General features: G+C 38.4%; 2 protein-coding genes across 3 annotated transcripts in view; both read left to right on the forward strand.

Moving 5' to 3' along the window:
• Bex3 (brain expressed X-linked 3) overlaps positions 1–15,848 on the forward strand; it is a 163,777-nt gene that overhangs the window by 80,894 nt on the left and 67,035 nt on the right. The window lies entirely within an intron of this gene.
• On the forward strand, positions 5,098–6,976 carry Tceal7 (transcription elongation factor A like 7). The gene is made up of 3 exons (XM_015502117.2): positions 5,098–5,240; positions 5,896–5,969; positions 6,322–6,976. The coding sequence occupies exon 3, from the start codon at positions 6,336–6,338 to the stop codon at positions 6,636–6,638; it is 303 nt and encodes a 100-aa protein (XP_015357603.1). The 5' UTR covers positions 5,098–5,240; positions 5,896–5,969; positions 6,322–6,335; the 3' UTR covers positions 6,639–6,976.

The following is a 15,848-nucleotide window of genomic DNA, read 5'->3' on the forward strand; positions in this document are numbered from 1 at the left end:
TTTTTTTTTTTTTTTTTTTTTTTTTTTTTTTGTGGTACCAGGTATTGAACCCAGAGGCACTTAACTACCAAGATGCATCCCCAGCCCTTTTTTAAATTTTATTTAGAGACAGGGTCTTGGTGACCTGCTTAGGGCCTTGCTAAGCTGCTGAGGCTGGCTTTGAATTTGAGATCCTCTTGCCTCAGCCTCCAGAGCCACTGGGATTATAGGCAACTAATTATGCAAGAGCCCAGGGGTCCACTGATTTGAGTCATGCAATTCAAAGACCAGAGAATGTAGAGTTCTGATGTTCAAGAGCAAGAGAAGAAGGTCATACAGGCTGCAAAAAAGAGATGGTGAGAATATGCCTTTTTATTTTTCCATCTGGAACTTCAGCTGATTGAATAGTGCCCCCTCACATTGACAGTGGATCTTCACCACTCAGTCCACTATCTCACATACAAATATCCAGTAGAAATACCTTCATGGACCCACCTGGGAGAGTAGGAACAGTTTAATCAAAAGCAAAAACACCTGGGTTTCGGCACACGAGAAGTGGGCTCAGTGCTTACTGAAGCATTGAGAATAAATAATATTTTGTCAACTGCCTTAGTATGCCTTAATTCAATCAAGCTGGCACCCAAAATCAACCATCACCCACCCTTTTTTACTTTATATACTTACATAATTATTAATATAATTGAATTTAAACTTAATATCTTGATATTTTCTTTTATATATTCCATCTTTCCACTGTTCATTTTTACCCTTTTACCCTGTTTTTCAAAATAATTAAAATATGAGAAGCTAGGTTTTAGCAAGATGGAAGAAAAGGATTTTCCAGTGCTCTCCCCATCCCCAAGAAACATCAACTTGAGCATCCATCAATACACAAAAATACCTTCACAAGAGCTATGAAAACCAGGTGAGATTACAGAAACCATGTGTAGCACAGAAATAAGAAAAAACATATTGAAAATTATATAAAGGACAATTTTACATTACCTGCATCACCCTTACCCCCCAATTCCAGAATTGAGAGCCCAGAAATGAATTTATGCATTTAAGATCAATTGATTTTCGAGAAACAAGCCAAGGATACACACTGGAGAAAGGACAGTCATTTCAATAAATGGAGTTGGGAAAACTGGATATGCATATGCAGAAGAATGACATCAGACCCTTATATAATACAGAACTATGAATTCAAAATGGATTAAAGACTTAAACATAAGACCTGAATGTATACATCTTCTAGAATAAAACATAGTGGAAAAGCTCCATGCATGGTCTTGGCAATTTTTTTTTTTTAGATTTGAACCCCAAAGTACAAGAAATAAAAATGAAAATGGACAAACAGGATTGCATATAATTAAAAAGCTCCTGCATCCCAAAGGAAACAATCAGCTGAGTGAAGAGACATCCTAAAGAAAGGGAGAAAAATGTTTGCAAACTAAAATCTGATATGGAGTTAATATTCAAAATATGAACCACCATCAAGAAAGCAAATAATCCAGTTAAATATAGATAGAGGACCTGAAGATACATTTCTCAAAAAAAGACACAGAAATTGCCCAGCAGTATATGAAACAAAGAAAATTCCGTCATTTGTGACAACGTGGAGTTACCTGGAAGAAATGATGTTAAGTTAAATAAATCAGGCACAGAAAGACAATTACATGATCTTACTTATATATGAAATCTACAAAAGTTGAACTCATAGAATCAGAGAGGAGAATGGTGGTTATTCCCTGGGGATGAAGGGTGGGGGACTATAGGTCCAAAGATAACAACATTTCAGTTAGACACAAGGAATAAGTTCAAGTGATCTATTGTACAACACGGCAATGATATTTTAAAATATTCTCAAAAATTGCTGAGTATATATTAGTGTTCTTATTTCAATAAATAAGTATGAGGGCTGGGGATATAGCTCAGTAGGTAGGGCGCTTGCCTTGCATGCACAAGGCCCTGGGTTCAATCCCCAGCACCACAAAAAATAATAATAATAAGTATGAGTTAATACATATGTTCATTAACTTGATTTAGCCTTTCTACAATGTACACATATTTCAAAATATCATGTTTTCCATTATAAATAAGTTTTTATTTGTTGTGAGAAACAAAGTCCAGGGGTCCATTTTCAAAATATAGTATTTGGCCTTATATGGGATGGAAGATTGAATCATAGCTATTTTGAAATCCAATTGTAGACATTTTAACTATAGCCCTCCTATTTGCCCTCCCCAATTTTAAAATTAGCCAATTGCATAGATTGTAACCCCAAGCTGCTCCTATTAGAGCCAGAGGCATTACTGTTTTAGGGATAAAAACAGGTAGACTGCCTACCCAAGTGTAATTGCTTGCTGGATTTTCTTTGGAAGCACACCCTTCTGCATAAGTAAAGTTTGCCTTGCTGAGCTACTTCCAAGCATGTGTTTGATTCCTTGGGGGTACCCCCAGTATTTCTAACATTGTCAATTGAAATAATTAATTAATTTAAAAGAAAATTATGTTTCCATTTATTCTGTGACTATAGGCAAAATACTTAACTTCTGTACTCCTTAGTTTCCTAATAATAGCATTATGAATATCAATGAGTATTAATTAAATTAATATATGTTAAGTACTTTATTTATTTTAATTTATGTATTTTTTGGTACCAGGAATTAAACCCGGAGGTGCATAAAAACTGAGCCACATCCCAAGCCCTTTTTGTATTTTGTTTGAGACAGGGTCTTGATAAGTCGCTTAGGTCCTCACTAAATTGCTGAGGTTGGCTTTGAGTTTACAATCCTCCTGCCTCAGCCTTCTGAGCCGCTGGGATTACAGGAGTGTGTGCACCACTACACCCAGCATAAGTAAATTACTTTAAAGAGAGTTCCTGCAATATACGAAGTATAAAAGTGCTAGACATTATTGATATTCTTCTTGTTGTTTTATAATGACAACAATGAACTCTCTACAATGTCAATAGCTCCTACAATTCTTTATCTCTTACTTCAACATATTTCCTTTCATGGACTTGGGAAGAGAAGGCCAGGATAATTGTTCTGTGAATTACAACTGGTTTAGATGCCTTTCTTTACATTCTTATGAGGTTATCTAGCCCCAGTTACTGGAGGATTTGGGTTATATGTAATGCCTCTTGTCCTTACCTTAGTCCCATCAGACAATACTAGGGAAACAAGTCAAATGTAACTCAGTATCACATTTTTGTTTTGTTTTGTTTTTGCTTGTTTGTTTTTTGGAACCAGGGATTGACCCAGGGTGGCTTAAACACTAAGCCAGATCCCCAGCTCTTTTTATTTCTTATTTTGAGACACAGTCTCACTAAGTTGCTTAGGGCCTCACTAAGTTGCTGAACTGGCTTTGAATTCGCCATCTTCCTTACTTAGCCTCCTAAACCACTGGGATTATAGATGTGTGCCACTGTACCCTGCTTGGTATCTCATTTTGCTTATGTACCCATGTATTTTTAATTTTTTAGTTGTAGATGGACACAATACTTTTATTTTGTTTATTTAGTATTTTTTATGTGGTGCTTGGGATAAAACCTAGTGCCTCACACTGCTAGGCAAGTGCTCTATCACTGAGCCACAACCCCACAACCTCAGCCCAATCCCCATGTATTTTCATATCTATACTTTTATTTATAAACTGAAAGGTACTTGTGAAATGTCTAGATCAACTAAAGATTCTTCTATCTTATAAGACTGTTGGAAAATGAAGTAAAATAACAAAGGATGGTAATATGATCATAACTGTTAGAATCATTTTGTTGAAAGGTGGTAAGACATAAAGCAAGGAGACCAGTAAATGTTGTTGTAGTAGTCCATAAGTTGATGGCCACCTTCATTAAATAGAAGCACTGAAGCCAGAGTAGGAAATGGAAGCATTCCCCAGATCCCTAGGAGGTAATCAATGGGCATTGGTCATTTATTGAAGTAGTCGGTACTTATAAATCTTGTACTAAATGTCTTATATAAAGTATGTCATTTAGTCCTGACAACTCTGTGAAATAGTTAAAATTATTAGCCGTATTTTAGAGATAATGCAAGAAGTATCACTATCCAAGTTTTACATTCAATATGTAAGTAAAACAATTAATTCAAACTAGGATCTGTCCATTGCCATGCTTTTTATTCAAAAGGAAAATTTTCAGCATCTGGATACTTCCAGCCATTTGTAACTGAATCTAATTATCTGCACAAAAGATGTTCACAGAGGATTCTGAAATCTTCCACACTATCAGTGAATCTTGCCTCTATCACAACTAATCATTCCTTAATAATTTGGAAAACAATGCTCCTATATGATCTCTTTCTAGCTACTAAACAGAAGGGCATGGTACAACTGGGAGATAGAGGGCATAATACTGATATCAAACTAACAGATATTTATGACTGGCTTTTGAGATCTTAAATATATAGACAAGGTACTTTGGGATTGTGGCCTCAATGACTCACTTAATAGAAGGACTTCACATGCCCACTCCAGCTGCCCTGTACATTTTAAACTTCCAAAGATGTTTCTGCCTGAAGGGTCTATATTTATATTATGACTTCAGTAGCAGAAACAGGTGCCTAGGTCTTTTCATCTTCCTATCTTGAATCTTTTTTCCAAACATACATATCTTTATCATATTTATGATTATGAAAATAGTATTGTTTATGGAAAATTGAAAAATAATAGAAAATTATCAGAACAATAGTTTAAAAAACTCCACAACCCTAATCATTATCTTTTATCCTAACTCACCCCATCCTTCCTCTTTGGTTTCAACGATTGAACTGCAAGGGAAGTGGTGGTTATTAGTGGCTGAGGACAGGGTGAGTAAAGAAAAGACTGCTACTTTTCTTGTGACCTCGAAAAAGATAAGTAATTGTCCCAACAGGGAGCACTAAAGAGTAACAATGGTTAATAACTATGGGAAGATGCAGCCCCTCCCTGGTAACCAGAGAAAGGCAAATTCCAACCACAGGGAGAAGGGGCCACTTTTGACCTCTGAAATTAGCAAAGACAAAATTGAGTGACAGGGCCCGGTGTGGTGGGGGTGGGAGGTTGAAAGACCAGTTCACTTCTGCAGCACTGTCGGTGGGAGGGGGAGGTGGGAGCCAGAGTTGGAGGATGACATAATCCTCACGTGATCAGAAGCTGACATGAACCCAAGTCCTTATATTCCCGGGCTTCTTTCTCCTCTGGGTACCAGCTCCTTACTGCCTGCAGACTTGCGTGTTTGTGGCCAAGTGAAGAAAGAGGTAAATTCCTAACATCCCAGCAGATTGGTGGGAAGCAACCGCTGGGACCCCTGGGGCGGTAGTAGCTGAATCTATTGACATTAATAAGCCCGGGCTTGCCTTTCCCAAATCCTTGCAAATGGATGGGAGATAACTGCATATTTTGAAGTGGGAACCGGAGGATAGGTGAAGTCTCTTGAGAGACACGCAGAGATTTAGTGATAGTTTAATGGGGGAGGGGGGGAACTCAGTTTATCTTATCCTGGAAAGCTTTCTCTACCTTTCTCCCTGTCTTTCTCCACCTTTCTCCCTGTCTTTCTCCAATGGAGAAAATGGTAGGCCTAGAGTGTGGGTGGAGAGATTGCAATTCTGGTTTGGGGACAAGAGAAATTTAGAGGAAATTTGAAAACAGTTTGCCTCACTCACCTCTGGCCTGCGGTGGAGGGGCGGGGCGGGGGATGGGCGATGGTGAGCCTTCTGGGCCTGAGAGTGAGGGGCGGAGGTAGCACAGAATTCCTGGATGGAGGGATGGGGACTGGAAGGGAACCAGAGGATAGAAAATTTGGAACGAGGATGGTGATGAGAATTCTGAATCAAGCTAGCGTGTCTCTTGTCTCTGGGACTGGTTGATCGCAGTTAATTCCCTCTTCCCCTCCCTCCTTCCTTTTGTTTGTAGATCCAAAAGTCTGTGTTCACAGACACCTCCAGGCAAGAAAAAGAGCAGCAAACTACCCCGCATCTGCGGCACAGGTCAGTGTGAGGAAGTCACTTAGACTGACGTTTCTGTGGGTAGAAATTGGAAATGGCAAAAGCTGGGTAAAATGTGCTCTTCACAGCCCACCTCCAGGTCTGCTCCCTTGCTCCGGCCCACGGGAGAGGCCATTAGCCTTTTCTGCTGGCGAAATGGTGGGTTCCGGGAAGGGAGGGGAAAGAGGAGGAGATGAGAGAGGGGAGAGAGCTGAGACATTTACAACTTATGGAAACTGGACCTGTGGGGCGGTTGTGGGAGATTAGGCTAGTGTCTTGGCCCAAAGGGAAACTGATTATCCTGATGCAAAAGTATCGAAACAATCGTCTCTGCATTTTTCTCTCTGTATTTAAGCTGGAAATAACATCATGCAAAAACCCTGCAAAGAAAATGAAGGAAAGCCCCAGGGCAGCGTGCCAAAGAGGGAGGAGGAACGTCCCTACGGAGAATTTGAACGCCAGCAAACGGAAGGGAATTTTAGAGAGAGGCTGCTTCAGTCTCTCGAAGAATTTAAAGAGGACATAGTCTATAGGCATTTTAAGGATGAAGAAATGACAAGAGAGGGAGATGAGATGGAAAGGTGCTTGGAGGAGATAAGGGGTCTGAGAAAAAAATTTAGGGCTCTGCACTCTAACCACAGGCATTCTCGGGACCGTCCATATCCCATTTAAAGCACTTACTCCTGAAATCATTTACTTTCTGTTATTAATTTTGCCAATGGTTTCTTGTATCTGCATTTTCTTGCTTAACATTTGATTTTATTTTACTCCAATCCCTCAGATGTTGATTTATTTACATGATTCTTATCAACATCTCATCTTTTGACCCCATCACACTCTTTAATAAGGGGGCTCACTCATGTAAATGGGAAGATGCTCATCATATATTGTAAACACACTACAGAGTAATATATATGTATGTATATATATATACCTTATATGTACATTTATATATGACAAAATTCAAAGCAAAATGTCTGAATTATTATACACCAAAGGTAAACAGTGAATCTGTGTGATTTGTATTTTCTTTTTTTCTTATCTACATTTTCTCATTTTCTAAAAAAAAATGAGTGTGTGTATGTGTGTGTGTGTGTGTGTGTGTGTGTGTTACTTGTGCTATACACAAAAACGAAAGATGAAAGAGAAAATAACTTTTGGAGGGCAGTGAAACACTAAAAAATTCTTAACAGAAGTATTTAATAAATGTAAATTTCAAATTACCTCTGGATTTCTCAGCCAGAGGAACATAACTGGCAATCATTACAGATGCAGTTGCTTAAGACTCAGTCTTTTCATGGAGAAAATATTTGCCTCACAGGGGGGCTGTGGGGAAGCATTGATCCAGTAACTCTGAGCTGTGCTTGATGATACCTTGTTTCACCTATTCATACAGAACCCCAATTATTTGAGGAAGGGTGGCCTGACTAAACCTATGCTCAGAAACAAGTCCAGTAGGCAAACGTGGGGGCTTCATGCTAGTCCTCAGTGACTGAGCCCCACCCCTGTCTACTCTCCTGGGTCCCACTACGCCTATTGTCCATGGCTGCTGCTCCTGCTGGGTCCTTTGCTCTCTGCTGGCCCTCTCCACTGCTGGTGCACTGAGGCCTTGAGTGACAAAACCTTACTCACTTAAGTTTCCAGGAGTCCTCTGTGTTGAACTCTGTCTTCTTAAGCCTATCTCTGCTTTATAGTGATGCTTACATTAAGTGGGACTGCTCTAGGGTTGCTGGGGCTGCAGTCAATGTCTTGCACAGTCCTCAGCCAAACAGCTACTTCCATTGTCAATCACAGGATCCTTCACATCCATAGGAGTCTGATGTGATGCATCCATTTGGGGTATAAGTTTGAGAGAAAGGTGTCAGTCCGTCATCTGAGTTGCAGCTTTTACTTCCAAGGAGTAAGGTTTTTTCATCTTGTGAGATGATCTCCCCCTGAGGGCTGCTGACAGGCCTGCCTTACCAGTTCAGGACAATTTTGGGAAATGTATAAACTGTACAAAGTGATGCAGGGAACATATCTAAGGTAATAGTTCCCTGCTTTCTACCTCAACACCTCTTGAAACATGTAAAAATTCTTTGTAAGACTAATACATATACTGATATATATTAAAAATAATATATATATTTAGCCTTACAAAGTACATATATATGCATATAATTATGCATTTAAGCATTATTTCCCAACTGAACATTTTGCATTTTGCATTTCAAATTAAAGACTATGTCATATTCATATTTTTTCATTGATTAATGCTGTCATTAACATATAGGATTTTTTGGTCTTGTTTTGTTTTTATTTTGGTACTGGGGATCAAACCCAGGGTCATGTAGTTGGTATGTAATAAATGTTTATTTAGTTAGAATTTTACTGCCCACTTTTTATTTGTCTTTATACTATCATCATTATTATTAATATTATTATTTATATTGGGTATTGAACCCAGAAGCACTTAACCACTGAGCCACATCCCCATCCTTTTTTAATATATATTCTTTTTGAGACAGGGTCTTGCTAAGTTGCTTAGGGTCTTGCTAAATTGCTGAGGCTGGCTTTGAATTCACGATCCTCCTGCCTTAGGCTCTCAAGCCACTGGGATTACAGGCCTATGACACCATGCCCAGGCAACTTTTAATTCTAATTACACAAACAGACACTCTTAACAAATAGACTGATTCAGAATCTGTGCCTTTGGTGCCAGAATTTTCATTGTGGTGTTCTGATGAAATTAATGTATCCACTCATGCCTTATAAACCCTCAATATAGACTCTGTTTCAGCTGAGCTCAGCAGAGAGAGAATCTCCTGATTATCAAAGTTGTTACTGAAAGGAAAGTGACCACAACACTCGGAGCAACCAAAAGATCTTTATTGCAGCAGTGCAACAAAGAGAAAGGAAAGAAGGAAAGAGAGAGAGAGAAAAGAGAAGAGATGAACAGGGAGAGAGCAAGAGCAAGAGAGAGACAGAGAGTGCATGTAAGAAAGATAAAGAGCAAGAGAGAAAGAGCAAGAGAGAGAGGGAGAGAGAGGGAGAGAGCAAGAGTGAAAGAGCAAGAGAGAGGAGGCCTGGCAGGAGGGAGTTTTTATAGCCCAAATCTAATAGGGCCTCTGGGTCTGCAAGCTGCCTTGTTGGCCCAAGGGGGGTTAAGTGTTCAGCCTTAAGCAGGGTTGAATGTTCAGACTTGAGGCAAACAGGTGATAAAGGACCAGATAGAGGGGGGTTTGAGTGTGTGGGCTATCTTGCAGCCAACATCTGTTCAGCCTGCCCTGCAGACAACACAGTTCAGCCTGCTCTGCACCCAACAGTTACTGGCTTATAATTCATAATTAGGGACACCTACCAGTCAAAAAAGTGGTTATCATAGCTTGAAAATTCTGGAAAAGAAATAAAGTATCTACCAAATCAGGCTTACTAGGAGGTAAATAGAAAAATAAACTATAAGTGGTAAGGCATTATCTGCCTATCTAGAGAGGGTTATTGTCTCTCTTGCATTGATCTGCACCACTGATTATCCAGGTATCTAGCATGTATTCCTCTCCTTGTCTTATACTCCAGATGGCACACATGGTTTCCATGGTTATTTCAAGGAGAGCAAAAGGATCACTCAGAGTTGTTTGCAAGTCTTAGAAGTCTTATATTGCATTTTATGGTCCCAAAATATATTCAAGGGAGACTGAGAAATGTAGCAGAGCACATACTTTTTGACCAAGAGATCTTACTTTCAGGAATCTAATCTATAGAAATGAAAGAATGTGTACATGCATATTCATTGCAGGTAGCATTGCTCTTAAGAAAAAAAATGAAGAAATTACTTTATGTAAGTTAATAGGGGATTTGTTGAATAACATAAGGGCATACTCGTACTATAGAAAGATTAATTTCCAGCTGTACTTACTGAACTCTGACAAGACTTTGAAGAATTCTAAGTTGAAATAAAGGGATAGACATTATGTTATTTAAAGTCATGTGAAGAAATAAAGAACAAAAATAAAGATAGTCTCACAAGTAACTATAAAAGCAAGTGATATTGCATATATGATTATAACTCCTCTTTATTTCCCCTACATGACTTAAAAGACACATAAAAATAATAATTATAAAGCTGTTATTTATATACACTTGGTATTAACATATTAGCTATGAAAATAACAGCATAAGGGGAATCCAACTATAATAGAGTTCTTATACTGAAAATAAACTGTTATAATGAAATAAAAATATTGTTACAAAATGAAGACATGAGTTGTATTCCTTATGGGAACCAATAAAAATAAACTAAAACAATGTGGAAAAAGAAATGAGAACAGGCCAAGCATAGTGAGTGATGCATGCCTGTAATCCCAGCAGCTGGGGAGGCTGAGGAAGGAAGATCTTGAGTTCAAGGTCAGCCTCAGTAATTTAGTGAGACCTAAGCAACTCAGTGAGGCCTGGTCTCTAAATAAAATATGAAAAAGGGTTGGAGATGTGGCTCAGTGGTTAAACAGTGGTTAAACCCCTGGGTTCAATCCTTGATATAAAGAAAGAAAGGAAGGAAGGAAGGAAGGAAGGAAGGGGGAAGAAAGGACAGAACTGAAAGACTACACAAGATAGTAAGTCAATTACCACAATAAAGGCAGCAATGGGGGAATTGAGAAACAAAAAGTTATAAATATGTAGAAAACAAATAGCAAAATGGCAGAAGTAAGTTCTTCCCTAACAGTGATTAATCAAATGTAATTCATCAGTGTTTCAAAAATACCCCGAGTTTGTTTTAATTAGGTATAGTAAGATACACAGACACAGAAATGACTATCATGAAACAAGAAGGTCTTATAATCACAGATTCCTAGAATAGAATATACAGTATACCATATGGGGCAACATGGAGGAACACAAGGGTCAATCGTAAAGCAGAGGGATAAAGGGGAAACTAAGGGTAAAAATGTTTATTGTGGTTTTTCTTGGAAGGAACAGTTGTGACAGAGTAAACAGATTTAGGCCTGGCTACTTCAAATAATTTCAATAGCTCAAGAGTAGAAGTTGTCTTATCTAGGACTGATTGAGTATGAAAGTCTGAAAAATGAGGTGGTTGGTGACACTGGTTCTAGAATGGTTGGTTTGCAAATGAAAGGGGTACTCACAGCTGAGTTGTTTGCTATCTCTAGGAATTTAGTTAACCCTGAGAGAAATAGACACTCTGGGGTCAACAAGACTCCAGATGCCAAAGTATAAAATACTTAAACTAGAAAAAATTAAATTAAATTTAGCAATTAAAAGGCAGATAGGGGGCTGGGATTGTGGCTCAGTGGTAGAGCACTTGCCTGATATGTATGAGGCACTGGGTTCGATTCTCAGCACCACATATAAGTAAATGAATAAAATAAAGGTCTATCAACAACTAAAACAATATTTTAAAAATAAAACAAAATAAAAGGCAGATAGGCAGCACAGATTTTTTAAAAGGCATGAACCACCTCTACACTCTCTAAAGCAGATTCATTTTCCATTTTCTTTAAAGAGAAGGCAGACTTTAGATACTGTGATAGTAGGAACAAATGTGACTCCATTTTGTTTTATGACTTCATCCTGTAAAACAGCCATGCCAAGTAGAAGAGTCATGACTGGGGCAAGATGTTCTTTTCCTTTTGCTATAGAAACCATTAAGAATTGGAACTACCTAATGAGGCATTGTTTCTGTAACTAGGGTAACGGGGCTCTGTTTCTGTAACTGGGGTGACTGGGACAACTGTGATTGGTTAGGCTTCCCTCTGCTTGACTGCACTGTCCCGCTTCTGTAACCTGGCTTGCTTGCATTGGCTAGACCCCCCCCCNTGTGTATAAGAGACAGGGCTAGACCCCCCCCCCAACATCCTTTTCGCGGTTTTCAGGCTTATAAGGAGTGCCCTTGCAATTGTTCGGGGCTGATCAGGGGAACAGCTTTATGTTCTGGTCAGCCGCCACTGGTGTGCTTCAATAAAGGCTTGATTCTATTATACGTGAGTGGTCTGGAAGTCAATTTATGAAACCCTGGGACCAAGCTTTAACTATAACAATACAAAGATGCAAGTAAATTAAAATTATGATGGACTTTACTTGAAAACTTCTTTAGAGATAAAGAAGAACATTTATACACTTATAAACTACAAGTTATCAAAATGATATTACAATTGTTGCTGGGCATGGTGTGCATGTCTGTGATTCCAGCAGGTCAAAAAACTGAGGCAGGAAGAATGCAGGTTTGAAGCCAGCCTCAGAAACTTAGCGAGGCTGGAAGCAACCTAGGGAGACCCTATGTCAAAATAAAAAAATGAAAATGGGTTGGGGATGTGGCTCAGTGGTTGAGTGCCCCTGAGTTTAATTCCTGGTACCAAAAAAAATGATATAATAATTGCAAACACACACACACAGACACACACACACACCCAAAGTATGTGAAGCAAAAGCTGATAAATTGAAAGGGGAAATAGACAGTTCTATAACAATACTTGGAATTTCAATAGCCTACACTCAATAATGGAAGTAACAACTAGACAGAAAATCAGTATGGAAAGGGAGGACTTGGACAATCATATAAGTCAGCTAGTCCTAACAGACACACACAAAATATTCCACCAAACAATAGAAAAGTACACATTCTTCTCAAGTGTACATGGAGCATTATCTAGGACAGACCATGCTGAGTTCTCAAAACAAACCTCAATAAATTTTTAAAAAATAAAATCATACAAAGTATTTTCTCCAACCACAATGGAAAGAATCTTGAAACCAACAACAAACTGAAAACTGGAAATTTCACATATGTAAATATTCAAACACAATTTTGGGGAGGATAGAACTGGTGATTGAACTCAGGAAATCTTTACTATTGATCTGCATCCCCAGTCCTTTTTTTTTCCAATTTTGAGACAGGTTTGATAAGTTGCTGAGGGTCTCACTAAGTTGTTGAGGCTGGCCTCAAACTTGTGATCCTTCTGGCTCAGCCTCCCAAGTTTCTGGAATTGCAGGCATACACCATCACTCCTGACTTAAACACCACAGTCTTTAAAAACCAAGGGGTCAAAGAAGAAATTACAATTGAAATTAGAAAATACTTTAATATGACTGAAAATGAAAATACAACATCAAAACTCATGGGAACCATCAAAAGTAGTATATATATCACGTATATAAAAATTTACATATTTAAATTTATAGATTTAAATACTTATATTAAAAAATAAGAAAATTTCCAAGACCATAAACTAACTTTAGGGGCGGGAGTTGTGGCTCAATGGTGGAGCACTTGCCTTGCACTGGGTTTGATCCTCAGCACCGCATACAAATAAATAAACAAAATAAAGGTATTGTGTCTGATTACAACTAATTTTTTTAAAATAAACTAACTTTATGCCTAAAGGAACTAGAAAAAGAAGAGGGAGCTATACCTAAAGCTAATAGAAGGAAGGAAATAATATAAATTAGGGCAAAGATAAATAATACAGAGAGAGAGAGACTTTATCAAGATTGAAGAGTAGGAAGCTCTGACCCACCACCTCCTCCATTCCTCTCACAAACACATCTACAGCAAAAATTCACGGACAAATTTCCTTTGTGAAAAATCAGAAACTAATTGAAATTGTCTTTCACCCCAAGAAAATGCAAAAGCAAACTCACATAACGTGGTCAGGAGATTTGGAAAACCTTCTCCCCAGATGCCCTGCCCCTGGCACAGTGCCATATAATCAGGAAGAAACTTCCTAGCTTCCAACTCCTCTCAGGGGATGGAAGCAGCTGGTTTATACATCTATCACACTGACTTTTCCAGGGGATCCTGGCTTCTGTCTTGCCTACCTCAGATCTCTGGCTGGCTCAGCACAGTCTACCTACCTATAGGAGAAGAAAGGTGATAGCTTTGACTAGGGTCACCATTGATCTTTCCCCCTGCTCAGCACAGAGTTAGATGATGAAATATTCTAGTTCTCAGCTTCCATTTAGGAAGGAAAAGACTTGAAACAATACCTTTATTTTGTTTATTTATTTGTATGTGGTGCTCAGGATCAAACCCAGCGCAAGGCAAGTGCTCCACCATTGAGCCACAACTCCAGCCCCTAAAGTTAGTTTATTGTCTTTGAAATTTTCTTATTTTTTAAGAAAAACTTCTGTGTGCTTGCCCAAAGAAATGGCATTATATTACAAGGCCTAGAGATCTGACAGGTCTGATCTAGCTTCCTAGAGTAGAGGCAAATGGAGATGGTGACTTGGGCTAGGAGACACCATTGATTTTCCCCCAACTCCGCAGCTCAGTACAGAGTGAAACAAGGCAAAACTACAGCTATCTGTTTTACCCTGGGGAGGGAAAATTTTGATAGAATTCCTTTAATCTCTAGTTAGGCAGATTGTGGGGGGTGGTCTTCTCCTGCATATAGCTCGTCTGTGAAGAATAAGAAAGACAGCTGCTTTGCCCAGTGCTATCCACCAACATAGTGAGTCAAAACAATAAAAGTTTTAGGATAAAACAGGGGTAAATCTTCATGACCTTATATTTAGCAAAGAATCTTAGGAATGACACCAAAACCACAAATAACATGAAAAAATAGATAAGTTGGACTTTATCCAAATTTAAAACTTTTGTACACCAAAAGAAATCATTTAGGAAGTCAAAAGGCAACCCTACAGAACAGGAGAGAACATTACAAATCATAAATCTGATAAGGATCTAGTTTCCAGAATATTAAAAAACTCTTACAACTTAATAACAAATATGTAAATTATACAAAATTTTACATTAGCAAAGGACTTTATTTAATAGACATGTCTTTCCCCCTTCCAGGGCACTTGATGCAATTCAGGTGACCCACAGATTTCTCCATCTGAGAACACATAATCTAGGTTAATCAATCTGGTCAGCAGGTTAGAATTCCCTGAACATTGACCTATGCCTGGCTGAGAGGTGCTGTAAGCCAGAGAATACAGTAGTTGGGGTCCAGAGAAGCTTCTACTTGAGCACTGGGAATAAGAATAGCAAACAAGCTTGCCTGGGATTGAGGAAAAGAGTGTATAGAACTTCCCCTAACCCTAGGAAGGCAAATTTCAGTCACAAGCCAGTGATGTCACCTGTGGCCCATTGGACCGGAGGTTGATTGAAAAGACTTAGACACAGTATAAGTGAGGAAGAGAGTAAACTACATGTTATAGATCAGAAGCATTTATTTTTCAACCTGAAAAACTTATTATATATGTAGTCAATCAAACATACTTTGTATTTGGCACATGTTAATACAATGAAGGCAATGTCTTAATGTCATTCTAATTAAACAAATAGTTTTCTTTCAAAAACATGTATTTTTTCTTAACTTGAATATTTTCCTTCATCAAATGATAAAAAGATATACTAAAACTTTTGATTATTAGATGGGGCTGGGGTTGTGGCTCAATGGTGGAGCACTTGCCTAGCGTGTGTGAGGCAATGGGTTTGATTCTCAGCACCGCATATAAATAAATGAATAAAATAAAGGTCCATCAACATCTAAAAAACCCTTTTGATTATTAGAATAAGAAAAGCTGACAGGGAAAAGAGAAATGAAATAAAAAGAAAAATAGTTTTTTCTTTCTTTTTTGCAGTGCTGGGAATTGAACCCAGGGCCTCACACATATTAGGCAAACATTCTACCACTGAGCCACATCCCCACCCAAAAATAAAAAAATATATATATTAAAAAGAAAATCCTTACTTTTTAATTCCACTCATCTTATCTTGACATCCTGCTTAGTATCAATTTAATACATGTTAAAAAAGGCAAAATAAGTGCCGCAGTCTGGATGGGCACAATTCAGGAGCCACTTGTCAAAAGAAACGAACTTTATTTTTAGAACCACACATGCCAAACAAAAAAGCTCCTCAGGAAAAACCTTCAGAGCCCAACT

Source organism: Marmota marmota, unplaced genomic scaffold (assembly GCF_001458135.2).
Source record: "Marmota marmota marmota unplaced genomic scaffold, marMar, whole genome shotgun sequence".
Classification (NCBI taxonomy): Eukaryota; Metazoa; Chordata; class Mammalia; order Rodentia; family Sciuridae; genus Marmota; species Marmota marmota.

Coding starts and splice junctions, on each gene's coding strand:
- Tceal7 (XM_015502117.2), top strand. CDS start 6,336: ATGCAAAAACCCTGCAAAGAAAATGAAGGAAAGCCCCAGGGCAGCGTG.